The sequence below is a fragment of the Vulpes lagopus genome, chromosome 10 (genome assembly GCF_018345385.1).
Source record: "Vulpes lagopus strain Blue_001 chromosome 10, ASM1834538v1, whole genome shotgun sequence".
NCBI classification, from domain to species: domain Eukaryota; kingdom Metazoa; phylum Chordata; class Mammalia; order Carnivora; family Canidae; genus Vulpes; species Vulpes lagopus.
In genome coordinates this window covers 108759470-108776146 of record NC_054833.1, presented here as the reverse complement: position 1 = coordinate 108776146, position 16677 = coordinate 108759470, and the positions used below count along the sequence as shown (strand labels likewise).

At 48.2% G+C, this 16677-nt stretch overlaps 2 protein-coding genes across 2 annotated transcripts in view; both read right to left on the bottom strand.

The window, feature by feature from the left end:
- Positions 1-14427, bottom strand: part of ATP6V0D1 (ATPase H+ transporting V0 subunit d1) — a 40013-nt gene extending 25586 nt beyond the window's left edge. Inside the window, exon 1 of the mRNA XM_041771778.1 lies at positions 14202-14427. Coding sequence (XP_041627712.1) covers positions 14202-14331 — 130 coding nt within the window. The 5' untranslated portion in view covers positions 14332-14427. The remainder of the gene's footprint in view (positions 1-14201) is intronic.
- Positions 14428-15193: 766 nt separating this feature from the next.
- On the bottom strand, positions 15194-16214 carry LOC121499273 (agouti related neuropeptide). Its single transcript, XM_041769774.1, has 4 exons — positions 16108-16214; positions 15855-15987; positions 15587-15672; positions 15194-15376 (listed from the first exon to the last, which is right to left on the bottom strand). The coding sequence occupies exons 2-4, from the start codon at positions 15982-15984 to the stop codon at positions 15194-15196; spliced, it is 399 nt and encodes a 132-aa protein (XP_041625708.1). The 5' UTR covers positions 15985-15987; positions 16108-16214.
- Positions 16215-16677: the final 463 nt, after the last annotated feature.

Sequence of the window (16677 nt, the reverse complement as noted above, 5' to 3'; positions counted from 1 at the left end):
CACAGCTCTCCAATCTAGTATCTGCCTCAGACTTCTGGTCCCTATCTCCCCCCAGCTAGTGATCCCTGGGAGAGGAGGCTGCAGGCACCTACAAAGCCACACAGGAATGTGTCATAAAGAACATGGAAGAGGCCTGAGGTAGATATAAGCCTGGGAAAGCCAGAATGGAGACAAGGTGGGCTTAAGTCTGGTCATGAGGCACTGGTCTGTCTTGCATCATTGAAGACAGAACCTTTTGAGGAGCAAAACTGGAGAGACTGCAGAGGAAGCTTGGGCATCCTCAGTCCCCTACACTCCTGCTTCCCAGCTCAAGTCTCAAAATCCCTTAATCCAGCTTTCCACTCCACCCCCACGCCGCCTCTACTGCCTAATGCCATATCTAAAAAAAGCAGGCACTGGCGTGCCTGGCTGGCTCAATTGGTAGAGCATACAACTCTTGATCTTGAGGTTGTGAGTTTGAGTCCCATGCTGGGTATAGTGGTTACTTGAAATATTTAGGGGTAGGTGCCTGATGACTGGGTGGTTCAGTTGCTTAAGCATCTGCCTTCAGCTCAGGTCATGATTCTGGGGTCCTGGAACTGAGCCCCAAGATGGGCTTCCTGCTCAGTGAGAAGCCTGCTTCTCCCTGTCCCTCTGCCCCCTCCTGCTTGTGCTCTCATGCACATGCACACACACTCTCTCTCCCCCTAACAAATAAAATCTTTATTCAAAATATGTATTTATTTATTTATTTATTTATTTATTTATTTATTTATTTATGAGTGACACAGAAAGAGAGAGGCAGAGACACAGGCAGAGGGAGAAGCAGGCCTCCTGCAAGGAGCCTGATGCAGGACTCAATCCCGGACCTGGGGGTTATGCCCTGAGCCAAAGGCAGATGCTCAACCACTGAGCCACCCAGGTGTCCCAAATCTTTATTTTATTATTATTATTTTTTTTTTAAATTTTTATTTATTTATGATAGTCACACAGAGAGAGAGAGAGAGAGAGGCAGAGACACAGGCAGAGGGAGAAGCAGGCTCCATGCACCGGGAGCCCGACGTGGGATTCGATCCCAGGTCTCCAGGATCGCGCCCTGGGCCAAAGGCAGACGCCAAACCGCTGCGCCACCCAGGGATCCCTTTTATTATTATTTTTAAAGATTTTATTTATTTATTTATTCTTGAGAGATAGAAGGAGAGACAGAGCCAGAGACACAGGCAGAGACAGAGCCAGAGACACAGGCAGAGGGAGAAGCAGGCTCCATGCACCGGGAGCCCGACGTGGGATTCGATCCCAGGTCTCCAGGATCGCGCCCTGGGCCAAAGGCAGGCGCCAAACCACTGCGCCACCCAGGGATCCCCCAAATCTTTATTTTTTTTTAAAGATTTTATTTATTTAAGAAAAAGAGGGACAGCCCGAGCTCAAGCAAAGGGCGGGGGGTGGGGGGATAGGGAGGAGAACAGGGAGAAGCAGGCTCCCTGATGTGCAGGGAGCCCTACTCAGGACTCAATCCCAAGTCCCTGGGGTCATGACCCAAGCTGAAGGCAGGCGCTTAACCAACTCAGCCACCCAGGCGCCCCTAAATAAAATCTTTTAAAAAGTCTTTAGGGGCGCCTGGTGGCTCAGTCAATTAAACATCTGACTCTTGACCTCAGAATCATGAATTCAAGCCCCATGTTGGCCTCCACACTAGGTGTGGAGCCTACTTTAAAAAATACAATTTTAAAAAAATTTCAAAAAGCAGTGCTTTACCCAGAAACAGTCCATGACATGGCACATCCCCTCCAGGATCGGGGCCTTTGCACTCCTCCCCTGTACACCAAAGCCTAACAGTCCGCCAGCACCCATACTGAGGCATCACTCATCTAATCATAGAAATATCTGTCGAGGATGCATTCTGGCTAGGTACCGTGCTCACAGTCTGCACGAGATTTCATTTTACAGGCAGGCAAATAAGCTTCAGAGTGTTAAATCACATGCTCCGCATTGCATAGCTGGCCGGAAAGGAAGCCATGGCGTGCCTGATGCCCCGCTTCCCACAGAACTCAAGAAAGTTCCTGGTGACCCAGGGAGACCCTGAGGAGCCTGATGCTAAGCAGGCACAGATGATTAATAGGAGAGACCACTACTTCATGCCCTCACACCTGTTCATTTTTGATGCAGACCCTCTGGTGAGCTGCCGTGTGTCTGAACGCTGAGTCCAAAGTACAAGAGCAGCTATGAGTTAGAAAAAGGGCCCCGGATGCTGTAGCAGGCACCCTGACTAAAGGAGGGTGGGCAAGTGCGCAGTCTGGGGCGGGGGGCAGGAACCAAAGTATCATAAGCAAACTTGGGCCCTCGGGGACAGAGGTTCCTGCCGTCTGAAGTCTAACAGCCCTGGGGTGGGAGAAGCTCTGCTACGGTCCGTGTGCGCCACTAAGAAAGCAGGAAAGTGAGACTAATACATTCCAGAAGAGTGGTGTGCAAAATATTTAAACTAAGATGTTGAGGCCTTTCCTTCGCTACCATCCAGAAACCCTGGCCACCCAGAAAGCCTATCTTCAAGGGTCCTGGATGGCTCATATTTGCTTATGCTGAGGCCACCCCAAAAGGCCCTACCTAGGCTTGGGTACAAACCTTAGCTCCACCTCAGAAACCAGGCCCAAGAAATCACAGAATAAATCCAAGGAAAAGTGTGTTATCACTCAGCAGAGCAAGTTCTGACATGACCTCTGAGGCAGGGTTTGTGAAATAGCGGCTATCAGGTCCTGTGCTAAAGTATATGCCGGCGCAAGATGTAATCAAGAAAGGAAAAGCAAGAAGGAGGAGGGGGTTGGTGAAGAAGGAAAGAGAAAAATGGCCAGGTGAGAGGTGAGCAGGTGAGCTGTACCTGGACAGGAGCCCTGGTTCTGGCCGGGTCACTAGCCAGAGGTGCCCAGCCCTGGCTGGGCCCTCAAGTACCCCCTGGGCTCTGAATCTTCAGGTGTAAAGAGAAGGGGCTTGATGGGGGTTCCCTGAGACTCAGACCAGCCCCACCAGGCTGTGAACCAAATCTGGAAGTCAAATGCAGACTGGTGTCACCAGCAGAGGTCTCATCCTAGATGGCTGTTGGGTGTGAGTAGCTTCTCTTCATATATCTAAACATGTTCTAATTTCCCTTATTTTAGATATTTTTATCAGATGTCTTAAATTATAAAATATTTGTTCACTGCAAATAAAAAGAGTACATAAAATAAAAATACACATATTCCCCTCCCAGCCTCTTCAATCCCTCTCTCTAGAGGCTGCCACCCTAGACCACATGGTATCTATACTTCCAGACACTTTTCCATGTGCATATAGTATTCTACTAAAATGGGAATATGTTAACAGTATATTTTTAAATCAGTCCTTACAAAATTTCAGGCTTTGAGCACTTGCATAGTATTCCAATGTAAAGACAGACCATGGTTTATTTAACCATACCCCTGTAGATTAATATCCCACTGGTTCTAATGGGCTGAAATTAGAAACAAGGCTGACGTGAGTATTTCTAAACATGCCATCTTGGGCTAATCTAGAGGGACACAATCCTGTAAGTGGGGCTGCGGGGACACAGAGTACATACATGTGCAATGTTTAACAAGGTGGTGAAAACCTGTCCCCCAAAAGGTCCACACTGAGTCACCCTTCTACCAACTTTACTTTTTGGAATCGAAAAAAAATGCGCTTAGTCAAAAACAAAAACAAAACCAATGTCACGTCCAGTCGTGCAGGAGAACGCACAGCAGGGATCAGCAGGGGAATCCCTGGCTGTTGCACTCTCTGTGCCACTTGCCAAATTAGGCTCCATGCCAGGTGTCCTCATCAGACCATGCTTGTGTCTACTTGGCCTGTCCTTAGGGCTGCTCTCCAGCCTCCTGGCAGGACTCACAGGCAGGACTGGACCGCTAAGGGAGACTTGCCCTGGCTGCAAGCCAACAGATGGCCAAGCATGGGCTGAAATACTGCCAGCCAGCCAGCATTCTGATGACCTCCAGACTGGTATCTTCAGTGCTGTTTCCACTGAGTTCTAGACCCACACGGCCACCTCCCTCAGACACTCCGACTCAGCACATCCGAGACAGAACACCTCCTCTTCCGCCACCCCATTCACACCCCAAACTGTCTCCTCTTCTTCTGGTCCCCATCTCAGAAGCACTTCCAGTACGTACCTAGTCTAGTCATTTATGAAGTCAGAGGCCTGACTTCTAACCCCTTTCATCCCTAGGGATAAAATGAAAACCAGCCCAATCTTGTGGATCTCATCCCCCTAAGCTGAGGCCTGGCCCAGTCCTCCAACTCCCCTTATGCCACTCCTTGCCCAGGTTCAGCCCGTTTTCTCACCTGAAGAGCTGGAATAGTGGCCTGTCTCCAGCCTAGCTCTGCCTAAATCCGTCCTCCAGAGCCTCAGACCAAGTTTCTAACTGCATCATCCTCCCACTCCCACTCCCTTCACAACTCCCCCTGCCTTCATCTACTAAAGGACTAAGTCCAATTGGCTCATGGCAGCAAGACCTCTCTCCTGCCTCTCTCAAGCCTCCACCCCCACTCTGGGGCCTCCTCCTCTTGGACAGCAGCAGCAAGCTGGAGAGGAACAAACAAAGTATCAGGTAGCCAAAGTCATCACCAAAGATCCATGCCAGCTCATCCATCCCTGGGTATTGGGGGTCTCTTCACTCAGCAATGTCACTGCCCAGGGCAGTCGGGACACATAGATCCTCAAACACTGAGGGAAAAACTTCAGGTGTGTGTGGGGCCAGGCTCTCACAGCTCAGAATCAAGGTACTTGTTCCCCTCGATCCATGGTGCAAACTCTCCCAGGTTACCACCTTCTGCACAGTCTTCTCCCAATGCCCCTGAGCTCCTCTCTTGTGCTTGTGGCCAGTGGATTGTCAGGACTGTGTTACCTCTTCCTTGTCAGAATACATCCAACTCTGAGGAATTTTGCACAGAGCCTAACTCATCTTCCTGTCCAAGTCATGGCCCTCTAACGTCACCAACTCAATACAGTCTCCTTTGACCAAAAAAAATGCAATACAGGAAATATTTCCAGGCACGACTATAGACAGAAACCTTTACACACTTCCCATACATTGGCCTCAACCTAACCTCCTCCTCCTTCTTTCTTTTTTTTATCATAACATTCATCTCTCCTGAGCTGTGTCCTAGGCACTCAAAGTCTTTCATGAACCAGCCTGATGATGCATTTATCAATACTCAACCCCTGCACATCTCTGACACATGTTCTATTCTCTCTTCCCAGGTTCTAAAGCACCTCTGATACCCTCTGAAGTTTCATGTTTCCGAGACTGCTAACGTCATTCCTTCTTCCCACCTCCTTGGCCTGGTTGACTTTTTTTAGTAACAGCTTTACTGAGATATAATTCATATGCCATACAACTTTCCATTTAAAATGTACAAGTCAACAGGTCTTGATGCATTCACAGAACTGTATAGCATTACCGCCATCAATTTTAGAACCCCAAAAAGAAACCCTGTACCAAAAAAAAATAATAATAATAAAAAAAAAATAAAAAAGAAACCCTGTACCCTTTTATCCACCTGCTCCCATCCCCCTAAAATTTACCTTGTGCCTACTAAACATTCGATGCTCTCTGCCCCTTAGTCAGGCACACTTGCTTCCAGGCAAGACCTGTGTGACATGTTTTTGTGACCCATTCAAGCCCAGCATGGCGCCTATCTCTTAGGAGTGGTAGGAGAGATTGACCTTGGTGGGAGCAGCTGGATTCCCTGACCATTCACTCGGTACCGGGCCCTGTGCTTACACTTCACACATATCTTGAAGAGATACTATTAACATTTCTTACTGTACAGTTGAGGACAAAGACTTGCCCAAGGTCACAAAGGCAGTAAGTGGCTGAGTTGGGATTAGTTCCCCCAGTGAGCTCTGTTCTATCTATATGTTATCTTATCTCTGCCCATACACTCCGTTTTCTGGCCCCACTGCTCTCATTTTCTGGCTCCATTTTCCTCTCTTCTTATTAAGGTCACCACAACCTCTGAATGGCAAAACGAAGTGAAAAGCTGTCTGACTTTATTTTACTCTCTTGGCCACATTTGGCATGCATCACCCTTCTTTTTCAGGTTCTCTGCTAGGGCTGCCCACCTCTCAGGGGATGCCTTTCACCTTTTTGGCAGGACCCCTTGCGCTTAACTGGAGCCTCTCCTGGGGCAAGGTCTCATCTTGGGTTTCTACTTTTCTTACTCTATGCTGTCTCTTGGATGCAGCAGCCACACTTTATGCTGATTCCCAAAGCTGTCCTTCAAGCTCAGACTCACTCCTGAGCACCAAAAAATCACCTCTACATTGTCACTCAGATGGCTCACAGATCCCTCAATCCCATCTTCTCACTCTTTCTCCAACCTTCTCTTCTGTATTCCACTATCATTTCATTCTGTCACCTACACAGTTGCCTACACCAGAGATAAGAATTGTGAGCTTTGACTCTTCCTGCCTCCTTAGCTCTTTATCCAACCCCTCAAGTCCTATTGATTCCTCTTCCTAAGATTCCCCTACGATGATCCTTGCCAATGTCCAAGGCAAGCTGCCATCATCTTTGACCTGGATTACTTATAAAACCCTGCAAGTAGTTCTTCCCACCTGTGGCACGGCCCCCACCTCCAATCCCCCTTCCACACTGCAGGTACACTCTAAAGTATGAGTCCAGTAGTTTTACTCACCCATCCCCTACTTAGGACAAAGCACTTCTTCTATGGCCTTTGCAATCCCTCAAAAGCTGATTCTCTAACTCTCCAGCCACACTTCTTGCCACATCACAGTTAGTGTTGAATGACTTGCCACTCCTGGAAGACACCATCTATATCTGCAGTTTCATGTGATGGTGACTGGTCAATCCCAGCCTGGAGTCTTGCTTTCTTCCTTTCTTCTTCTTGTGAAAAAATGTTGAAATGCAAAAGATGTTGTAATGAAAAGACAACAAGCAACTCAGAACAGAGATGGATAAAGTGTTTTGGAAGACAGCCAGCATACCATACGTGTGAGCCCTCAATCATAGTCCCTGAGCATCTAATTCACCGGCTCTCCCCCTCCTGAATGTTAATTATACCCTTTATAACAGGAAGGAGGTGTCCTGACTGGCCCAATTGTCAGGCAGAGCCTCCATTCCAAATTAAGAAACTGGCATCTGCTACCCATCAGCTGAAATATGGCTGCATTATTCAGCTATCCATAGGCTTGTCTCTATTTTCTATGTTTCTAAGCAAAAGCTAATCCATAGAAAAACCCTGGAAACAATGACCAATCTAGTAGCAAAGAGAACCCCTTAGATTCATTATGATCTCTAAATACCATTTTCCCATTTAAAAAAAAAAACAGATCTCCTAAGAGAAAGGGGGACTTTAGGTCTGGGTCAGGAAATGTATAAGGTAAGATTAGAACATATTGACATTTCCAGGGATCCCTGGGTGGCGCAGCGGTTTAGCGCTTGCCTTTGGCCCAGGGCGCGATCCTGGAAACCCAGGATCGAATCCCACATCGGGCTCCCGGTGCATGGAGCCTGCTTCTCTCTCTGCCTCTCTCTCTCTCTCTCTCTCTCTCTCTCTGTGTGACTATCATAAAATAATAAATTAAAAAAAAAAACAAACAAAGACCAAAAAAAAAAAAAAAAAAAAAAAGAACATATTGACATTTCCAAAGTAAGGAAAGCTCTCAAAGGCTACAGAATTGTGTCAAAAAGACTCAATAGCCCATTGAATGAGCTCCCACTGGCCAAAGGATAATTTTGAGCATCAATAAAAATACTGAAAATATCAAAATCCTATGTACATTATGATACTATACCAAGAAAAAGAACAAACTTTATTAGGTATCTTGGAAGGATGTTGGAGAACCAACTCATTATTTTGAAAACTGATAAATAGGAGGGAGGATAAAACTGATAAATATAGGAAATAATCAAGTATTTACCCTACCTCACTGACACAGACTGTATTTAAGGGTAACAAAGTAGTTGATGAGTGGAAGTTTCCTAGTATAGAAGTATTCAAGCTAGTAATCAAAGAAGGAAACATAGAATATCACTGTTTTTGCAACACCTAATGAAATAATGGTTCTAGGCAATAAATATCAATGATTCTTTATATCGCAAAAAGAGAAACTACTAGATGCTATGTGCCTCCCAATGGAAGTACAAAATCACTTATTATTCTTTTTTCCAAAAAAAAAAAAAAAGTTGAACTAGAATCTAATCAAGCTTCCTTTTCTAACTACCAATTTACAGGAAAAACAAGGAAGGAACATGTCCCACTATATAGCAAGGATGTAATCAGCAAAATTGAGATGGAGGGAAAACCCATAAATCAAATGACCAGTTTCTTCAATAAGTAAAAGGAAAAAATAAGAGAGATAGAGAACCTACATATTAAAAGACCAGCCAAAACGTATGGATCACATTTGGATCCTAATTGAAATAAATCATATTTTAAAAATTTGAGATAACTAGAAATCTGAACACTGAATGGATAATTGATGACATTAATCAATTATGTTGCTTCTTTTAAAGGTGAAATGACAGTATCACAGTGATTTTTCAAATAATTAGTCATGACCTTTTTCGAAGATATTGAAACATTTACAGCTGAAATGGCGTATTGTCTGGGATTTACCTCAAAATAATTTAGGAGTTGAGGGGTAAGTGGAGCTATTATTGAAACAAGATTAATAATTGTTGTAATGACAAGAATTAATAATTGTTGCAGTTAGATGATTATTACTTATGGGATCGTCATACTACTTCTTTTAATTTGTATATGTTTGACAGTATCAATAATAGTTTTAAAGATAGTTTTATTTTATTTTTTTTAAAGATTTTATTTATTTATTCATGAGAGACACAGAGAGAGAGAGAGGCAGAGACACAGGTAGAGGGAGAAGCAGGCTCCATGCAAGGAGCCCAACGTGCGACTTGATCCCGGGTCCCCAGGATCACACCCTGGGCTGCAGGCAGCGCTAAACCGCTGCGCCACCAGGGCTGCCCTAAAGATAGTTTTAAAGAGGAAAGAGGGGGAATCCCTGGGTGGCGCAGCGGTTTGGTGCCTGCCTTTGGCCCAGGGCGCGATCCTGGAGACCCGGGATCGAATCCCACATCGGGCTCCCGGTGCATGGAGCCTGCTTCTCCCTCTGCCTGTGTCTCTGGCTCTGTCTCTGGCTCTGTCTCTGCCTGTGTCTCTGGCTCTATCTCTCAAGAATGAATGAATGAATGAATAAATAAATAAATAAATAAATAAATAAATAAATAAATAAATAAATAAAAATCTTTAAAAAAAAATAAAGAGGAAAGAGGAAGGGAAAAAAATCTGGAAGGCAGAGCTGGAGCCTCACTCACACCTGAATTCCCTTGGCCAGTCAAACAAATTAATAGCAATGCTCTTCGGCTGAACCCAGGGTCAAAGCTAAGAACTACGGTAATGCCTGAAATACCTGCTTGGCTCACTTATAAAGCCCAGGGGCTGGCACACAGTAGGCCTTTAGGAAGTGTTTCCTGAATGAGCAAACATCTGAACATCGAAGTAGCACTACAGGGATGCCTGGGTGGCTCAGCAGTTGGGTATCTGCCTTTGGCTCAGGGCATGATCCCAAGATCTGGGATTGAGTTCCGCATCAGGCTCCTTGCACGGAGCCTGCTTCTCCCTCTGCCTGTGTCTCTGCCTCTCTCTCTCTTTCGCTCTGTCTTTAATGAATAAATAAAATCTTAAAAAAAAAAAAAAAGAAGTAGCACTACATATGTTCCTAATGCCTGAAATACATCCAACAACCCCAAATCTGGCAGGCCTTTGTGGAAAGTGGTGCTCCATAGCATCACTATCTGCCCCCATATTATGTGCTAAGGAGCCAGGGATTTCTTTCCCTGGGCTCTGCCTGTTTTTTTCAAAATAAGGGTATGGGTTCCCAGAAGATTTGTATTCCCGTCCCAGGGTTCCTTTTGGTCCCCCTGACTGGACCAGCTATTTCTGCCTTCATGTGCTGGTCTCTCTGCCTGAAATGCTCTCCCGGCCCCAGCTCTCTGTATGGCTGGCTCCTCCTCACTGTTCACATCTCAGCTCAAATATCCTTTCCTCAGCAGGACCTTAACCCACCACACTCTCTAAATAAAGTTCCCCTGTGATTCTCTGTCACTTCTCTGTCACTTTCACTGGTATCATCCTTAATATGAAATTACATATTTAGTCTACTTTATAAAATAACAGTAATGAAGCACCTGGCTGGCTCAGTCAAAAGAGTATGTGACTCTTGATCTTGGGGTTCAAAACCCACATGGGGTGTAGAGATTACTTAAATAAATAAAACTCAAAGGGGCACCTGGGTGGCTCAGCAGTTGAACATCTGCCTTTGGTTCAGGTCATGATCTCAGGGTCCTGGGATCGAGTTCTGTATCAGGATCCCTGGAGGAAGCCTGCTTCTCTCTCTGCCCATCTCTCTGTCTCTCTCTGTCTCTCATGAATAGATAAATAAAATCTAAAAATAAAATAAAATAAACTTAAAAAAATAAAATAACAGCAGCTAACACCGAATCAATACTTGCCATGTGCCAAATTCATGCAAAGTGCTTTTATGAATTATCCTGTTTAAATTTCATAACCAGCCCATGAAGTAGGTGCCATTATTATTACCATTTTAAAAACAATAAAACTCTGAGATTACATGAGGACAAAGAGGTTACATGGCCACAGAGCCATGAAGTAGCAAGCCTACGTTCGTAACTTCTATGCTACACTTATCTCTTAATGTCTTCCCCCTGACCACACTGACCTCCACTGCCAGACTATGAGGGTCAAGAGAACATACTCAACAAAACATCTCAGCCCCTATCATGGCACCTGGCATAAAATAGGTGCTTCATAAGTATACGCTGAATGAATGAAAACATTCAGAGTAACACTGCACGATTTCTCTTTATCTCTAGCTTACCTGGTCTTCCCCACAATTTCCAGCACAAGACTCAGCCCCCAGAAGGTACTCCACATATATATCCAGAAACACACAGTGTTAAAAAGTGCTTCTGTGATGTGGCACTTGGGTAGCTCAGTTGGTTAAACAGCTGCCGTCAGCTGAGGTCATGGTCCCAGGATCCTGGGATTGAGCCCTGAATCGGACTCCCCGCTCAGCAGGCAGTCTGCTTCTCCCTCTCCCACTCCCTCTGCTGTGTTCTCTCTTAAAAAATAAAATATTTTTAAAAATAAAAATAAATAAAAAGTGCTTTTGTGACCACCTAGCTCTGTCCCCTCAGTTAATCAAAGGGTAGGACCTCTCCAGGTTTTTTCTCCTACCTCTGAGTATAGACAATCAAACAAGATGGAAAATAGAGACAACTTCTGAGCTTCAGAGGTCTCAAAAGACTGTGTTTAGCAGAAAAGGTCAGTGGCAGATGCCCTGCTGGGGTGGAATTCAGGGAGAAAGGTCCAGGGCGTGGTGGAGGGTATGCATTTGCCCTTCCTTGCAGAACAACACACACTGCCTAATGCCCTGGGCCTTCTGGGAACTATCCAACACCTGAAACATGTTCTTTGGAAATCTTGTCACTTCAGGACATGTCTACAGATCTTACTAGGCACCAAAGGCTTTCTTTTTTTTAAAATTTATGATAGTCACACACAGAGAGAGAGAGAGGCAGAGACACAGGTATAGGGAGAAGCAGGCTCCATGCACCGGGAGCCCGACGTGGGATTCGATCCCCGGTCTCCAGGATCGTGCCCTGGGCCAAAGGCAGGAGCTAAACCGCTGCGCCACCCAGGGATCCCCACCAAAGGCTTTCTTGATCTCCCCTCCCCTCTCTCCTTTCCTCTGGAGATAGAGAGGCAAAAACACCCAACAACAGAGGCCTCTGGTATCACTTGCAGAAGCAGAAGGACTTTCTATAGAAGATAATGGGGCTTCTGGTCATCCTTCTGCTTCTGGTTATCCCCAGACCCTTCAAGTCTTAAGCATCTCCAGCAAATAGGATCCCAAGAATCCCAAACTCTACGCCAAGAAAATTCTAGGAAGGGATGCCTGGGTGGCTCAGCGGTTGAGCGTCTGCCTTTGGTTCAGGGAGTGATCCCGAGATCTGAGATCAAGTCCCACATTGGGGTCCTTGCAGGGAGCCTGCTTCTCCCTCTGCCTATGTCTCTGCCTCCCTCTGTGTGTCTCTCATGAATAAATAAATAAAATATTTTTTAAAAAGAAACTTCTAGGAAAATAGCACAGACAACCACAGGAGCTGTAATTGGGTAGAGGGAACAACATTCTAGCCTAGAATGATCACAAGGGGGTTCTAAGATGGGGTACTACTGGGGCTGGGCCTTGAAGGATGGGAATCACTAGGCTTCATGGGGATAAGAAGGATACAGAGGCAATGGCAGATGCAATGTAGTGAAAGCAAGAGCCAACACTTACCTAGAACATACTCTATGTTTGTTGCTAGACTAAGTGTTTATATGTAAAAGCTGGCTGACATCCTACAACCTTGTGAAATAAGTGATAATATACTAGATGAAGAATCCAAGGCCAGAGGTGTTAAATAACTCGTCCAGGGTAATCCAGGAATTGGCAGGGCCAGGATTAAAACTCAGATTTGTCCAACCCCAGGATCCACCACACTATGTGTACCAAGAGTTGAGGAGGATGGCTTGGGTAAGGGAAAGGAGCACATGTCGAAGAGCTAGGGAATCCTTGAATGTGACCCTAAAGGTCTAAAAGGGGTACCACAAGGCAGGCCATGTGCTGAGCAGCATTGCAGGGTAGATATTTATGGAAGATAATAGTGGAGAGGCTGCTGGGAAGATGGGACCCTAGTGCCCCCAGAAGCTCTACAGGAGGAGGAAGGACAGACAGCACCATGAGTGAGGAAAACCTAGAAGAGAAACAACTTTACCAAATGCCAGTTGGTCATAAATGGTATTCAGCTTCAGATTTAAGCAAAGAAAGATCTCCAGTCCCAGTCAGTCCACAAAACTCATAATAAATGCCAACTGTGTGCCAGGCCCTGCCCCAGGCAGCCTCCCTCTCAGTGAGGAAAATGGGGTTGTTGGCAGGCTCCTATAAAGCAGCACCATAAAGTGCTCTCCTCTCCTTCCCATCTCCACTCTCACAAGGCAGACAAACAGCTTTTCTCCTATGTTTATGTTAAAATCAGTGCCCAAAATTATTGCATTTTAACTTCAGTAAGTTTTAAACTTCTTAAGTATTTATTTTCACTTTACTGGTCTAGTTTGCAAGATAAACAATAACTGATTTTTAAAAATTGAATCCTCTTTTAACCTCAGTAAGTTTTTGATGAGAAAATTTCCTTCAGAGAGCAAATCATCTCCCCCCTCCAACTACCAACCATGGAGCCAGCAGTACTTTTGCTCTTGAGGGTCAGAAATGGGAACTTACATCCCAGCCACAATGCCCTTCACTATCAACAGGGGAAGTGGGGACTCGGGGACATCTCTAATTCAGTATATCTGATGCTGCTGTGCCTAAAGGGGTCAATCCCAGTTTGGAGCTGAAGAAAGGGGAACTTAGCTTCTCATCATTCTTGAGCTTTTTTTTTTTTTTTAAATCCTATTGCAACAGGCAACCTTCTCGCTGAGGAGGTGGGATTTATTAGCCAAATACAAGTGTAGGAACTTCCAAACTTGGAGGGCCACCTCTCGCTCTCCGAATCACTGCCTTCGGGAGACTGCTCAGCCAGGGGGTCAGCGATGGGAGGAAACTCTCACTAGGTTGGCTCAGCAATTCTCCAGGAAGGCTCACCCCGCAAGGCAAGGCTAAGACAGTGATCCCAAATGCCTTGGTGCATATTAGGCGGAAAGGGGGGGGGGTTAGATTCCCTAAGAGTTGCCACTGGGCCACTCTTTGGTTACGTCAGGGTAAAGAGGTTTGTATGGGCACCTCTTGCACCAACGATCAACCACTCTCGAGACACCCTCTTTATAAACTACACGGCAGGCATACGGGCGGGAAGAGGCGGCCCCAGCAGAGGCTAACCACCGCGGTTCTTAAAGCCTTGGTTGCGTCTGGGCCCGTGCCGAGTCGCAAGCGCAGGGAGATTCCCTTCCGGGGCGCCCGCCATCGGCCCCTGGATTCCCAGCGAGTCCTCTCAGGCCCTTCAGGAACCCCCGCCTCCGGCTTCCCCGCCCAGATCGCGGAACCCTCAGGCCCGGGCCAGCGTCCTTGCCGGCCTTTCAAGGCCCAGCCGCCCGGCCCCGCGGCTCACCCTCGAGTGTCTCGCACTGCACCAGGTTGAGGTAGTCCGCCTGGCTGAGCACCCCGGCCTTCAGGCCGCGCACCAGTCCCTCCAAGTAGCCATTGTCCACGTTGAAGTAAAGCTCCGGGAAGAACGACATGGCTGCGGCGGGGGCGGCGAGACCGGAGAACCCCGATCGGCCGGCGGACAGCTCGCTTCCAAGATCAGCTGACTCGGCGCCAGCAGCGGGCTGTCAAGCGGGTCAGGTGACGCGCGAGCGCCTCACGTGACCACGAGAGGGCGGGGCCCTGCGGGGCGCCAGGCTTCCGGGTGGTTTCGCGTGAAAGCACTGCGCAGGCGTGGGCCCTCTGGCGCCTGCGCGACTGGGGTAGGCGAGCCTCTCACTAACGGGCTTGAGCAATGTGGCGTGTCTGAGGCCGGCCGCGTGGTGGCGCACGTGGCCGCGGCGATTCCATTGGGCCCTCTGGCTCCCCCCCAGTCCCCCGGTCTGGTGCACCTGGCACCGAGGGGCAGGCCCAGTAATGATGCGAATAAGCGGTGCTTATGCTTGAAAATATTCCAGACTGTTGAGGCAGTCTTCTCCCGAAGGGAACTACAGTTGGGGGGGCAGATTTCGCTGAGGTCACAGGTCCCCTTAGCTGCAAGCAGGCCCGGAGCCTAATGTGCCGGCCCGCCAGGAGTCACAGCCCCTACGTGCCCTGCGCGCTGCAGCCGCGTCCCTTGTACAAGATTCTGGAGGGCTGGAGCCTGGCCCTTCTGCCTCCCCAACGGCGCCTGGCACTGTGAGAGCGCATGTAAGTGATTCAGATGACGGGGTAGCCTAGACCCTGGGGTAGGTGTGTGTGTGTGATGTCTTGGCTCGGCGGCAGCCCGCATCCGTGCGGTGACCTCCATGACCTCCCACCTCCGACAGCCGCTTTCGGAATAACGCCACAGCCTTGGGGTTGGTCCCAGCCTTTATTCGCTACCCCGTGTACAGCCCCGACCCCGACGCTGGCCCACTAGGTACGGCTGCAGGGGTTCGTGGCAGTACCCAGCTTGCGGCAGTAGCAGAAGGCGTTGAAGAAACGGCAGTAGCACGTGGCACATGGGTCGCAACACGGTACCTGGTGTCCCAGACAGGATTCATGCAGCCTTACGCAGCGACGCGGGGAGCGTGGCTCGCGACCCTCTGGATCTAGTACCTACAGAAGTGGGGGAGCAGGATTGCAGGCATAGGCCCCTGAAGGCAAGTCCAGGGATGCCACCTGGCTCGATCCAGGCAGAATGGCAGTGGAGTGTGGAGTAGTCTGCAGTATCACCCGGGGTGAGGAGGGCATGAGGTAGAGAGAGGGGGCGATGCCTGATGTCCCTTCCCGAGGCCTGTGGCCTCCCCCCTTTTCCTGAGCAGTTACCTCTGCCAAGGCCTCTGCCTCCTGCAGCAGAGCTTCTTCAGACTGTTCCGCAGTTGCCCTTTTCAGGGAGGACTGCAGGCCCAGGCCTGGAACAGATGATGTGAGAGCAGGAACTCCCCTCCCCCTCCCTGGCCCCTGCCCCTCCACAAAGCACCCACCTCCAAGACCTGGGATTGGGAAGGGGGAAGGAGGGCGCATACCAAAGCAGGATACTTTGTGGCCAGAGAGTATCAAGGCTCAAGTTAGTTCCACCCCTGCCCATACTGACCTGGGAGCTCTGGGAACAGGGCCTCGGCAGGTCTTCTGATGCTTTCCAGGGGGACCAAGCCAATCTGGGCCCCCTGCATGGGCGGCAGTGCCAGAAGCAGGGCACAGCTCAGCAGCACTGCCGGCAGCATGACCTGGCCAGCAGTAAGACCCACCACTCAGTCCCTTCTCATCCTTAATGCACCCTCTAGGTGCCCTACCCCAGACAGAGACCTCCCCAAGGTCAGGAGTCTTTGTCCAATCTGAGGACTTACCTCTGTTTGCTGGATCCTTGCCTGGAGAGTTTCTGGCCACTCCGCACCCTCAGCTTATATGGCAGGGTCTAATGAACGCCCCACACGTGACTGCTGCCTGCAGCCAGGGCATAAGGGGCCCTCCCCAGAGTGTGGGGGCACAGCTCAGGCCTCCTTCCCTGCAACCTGGGCTTTTGGATGCTCTATAAGAGGTGTGCCCATCTTCAATTTTGAGTGAGGTCTCCAGGTGCCAATCAAAGTTTGGGAACAAGATAGGGTGCTGAGAACCCCCAAATTTCTGCAGGACAGGAACTTGGGTAGGGGTGGGGAGGTTGGATAGGCTGGAGCCATTAGCTATAACAAGGCAGACAGCCCTGAGATCTTAATTTAATTTATGGTCCCGGAGAAGCTTACTCAGATCCTGTGTGGCATGTTGTTTCCTTTGCTTCCAGGAACTTTGGTCAAGGGCATTGAAGAGGGTGATGGGCCAGTGGCCAGAGTTGGGTGCAGACCTAGACCCTTGGGGGTTTTTTTGAGGGAAAAAGGAGGGGAGAAGTCCACTTAGCCAAAACCAAGCCCTCTTGCCTCCAT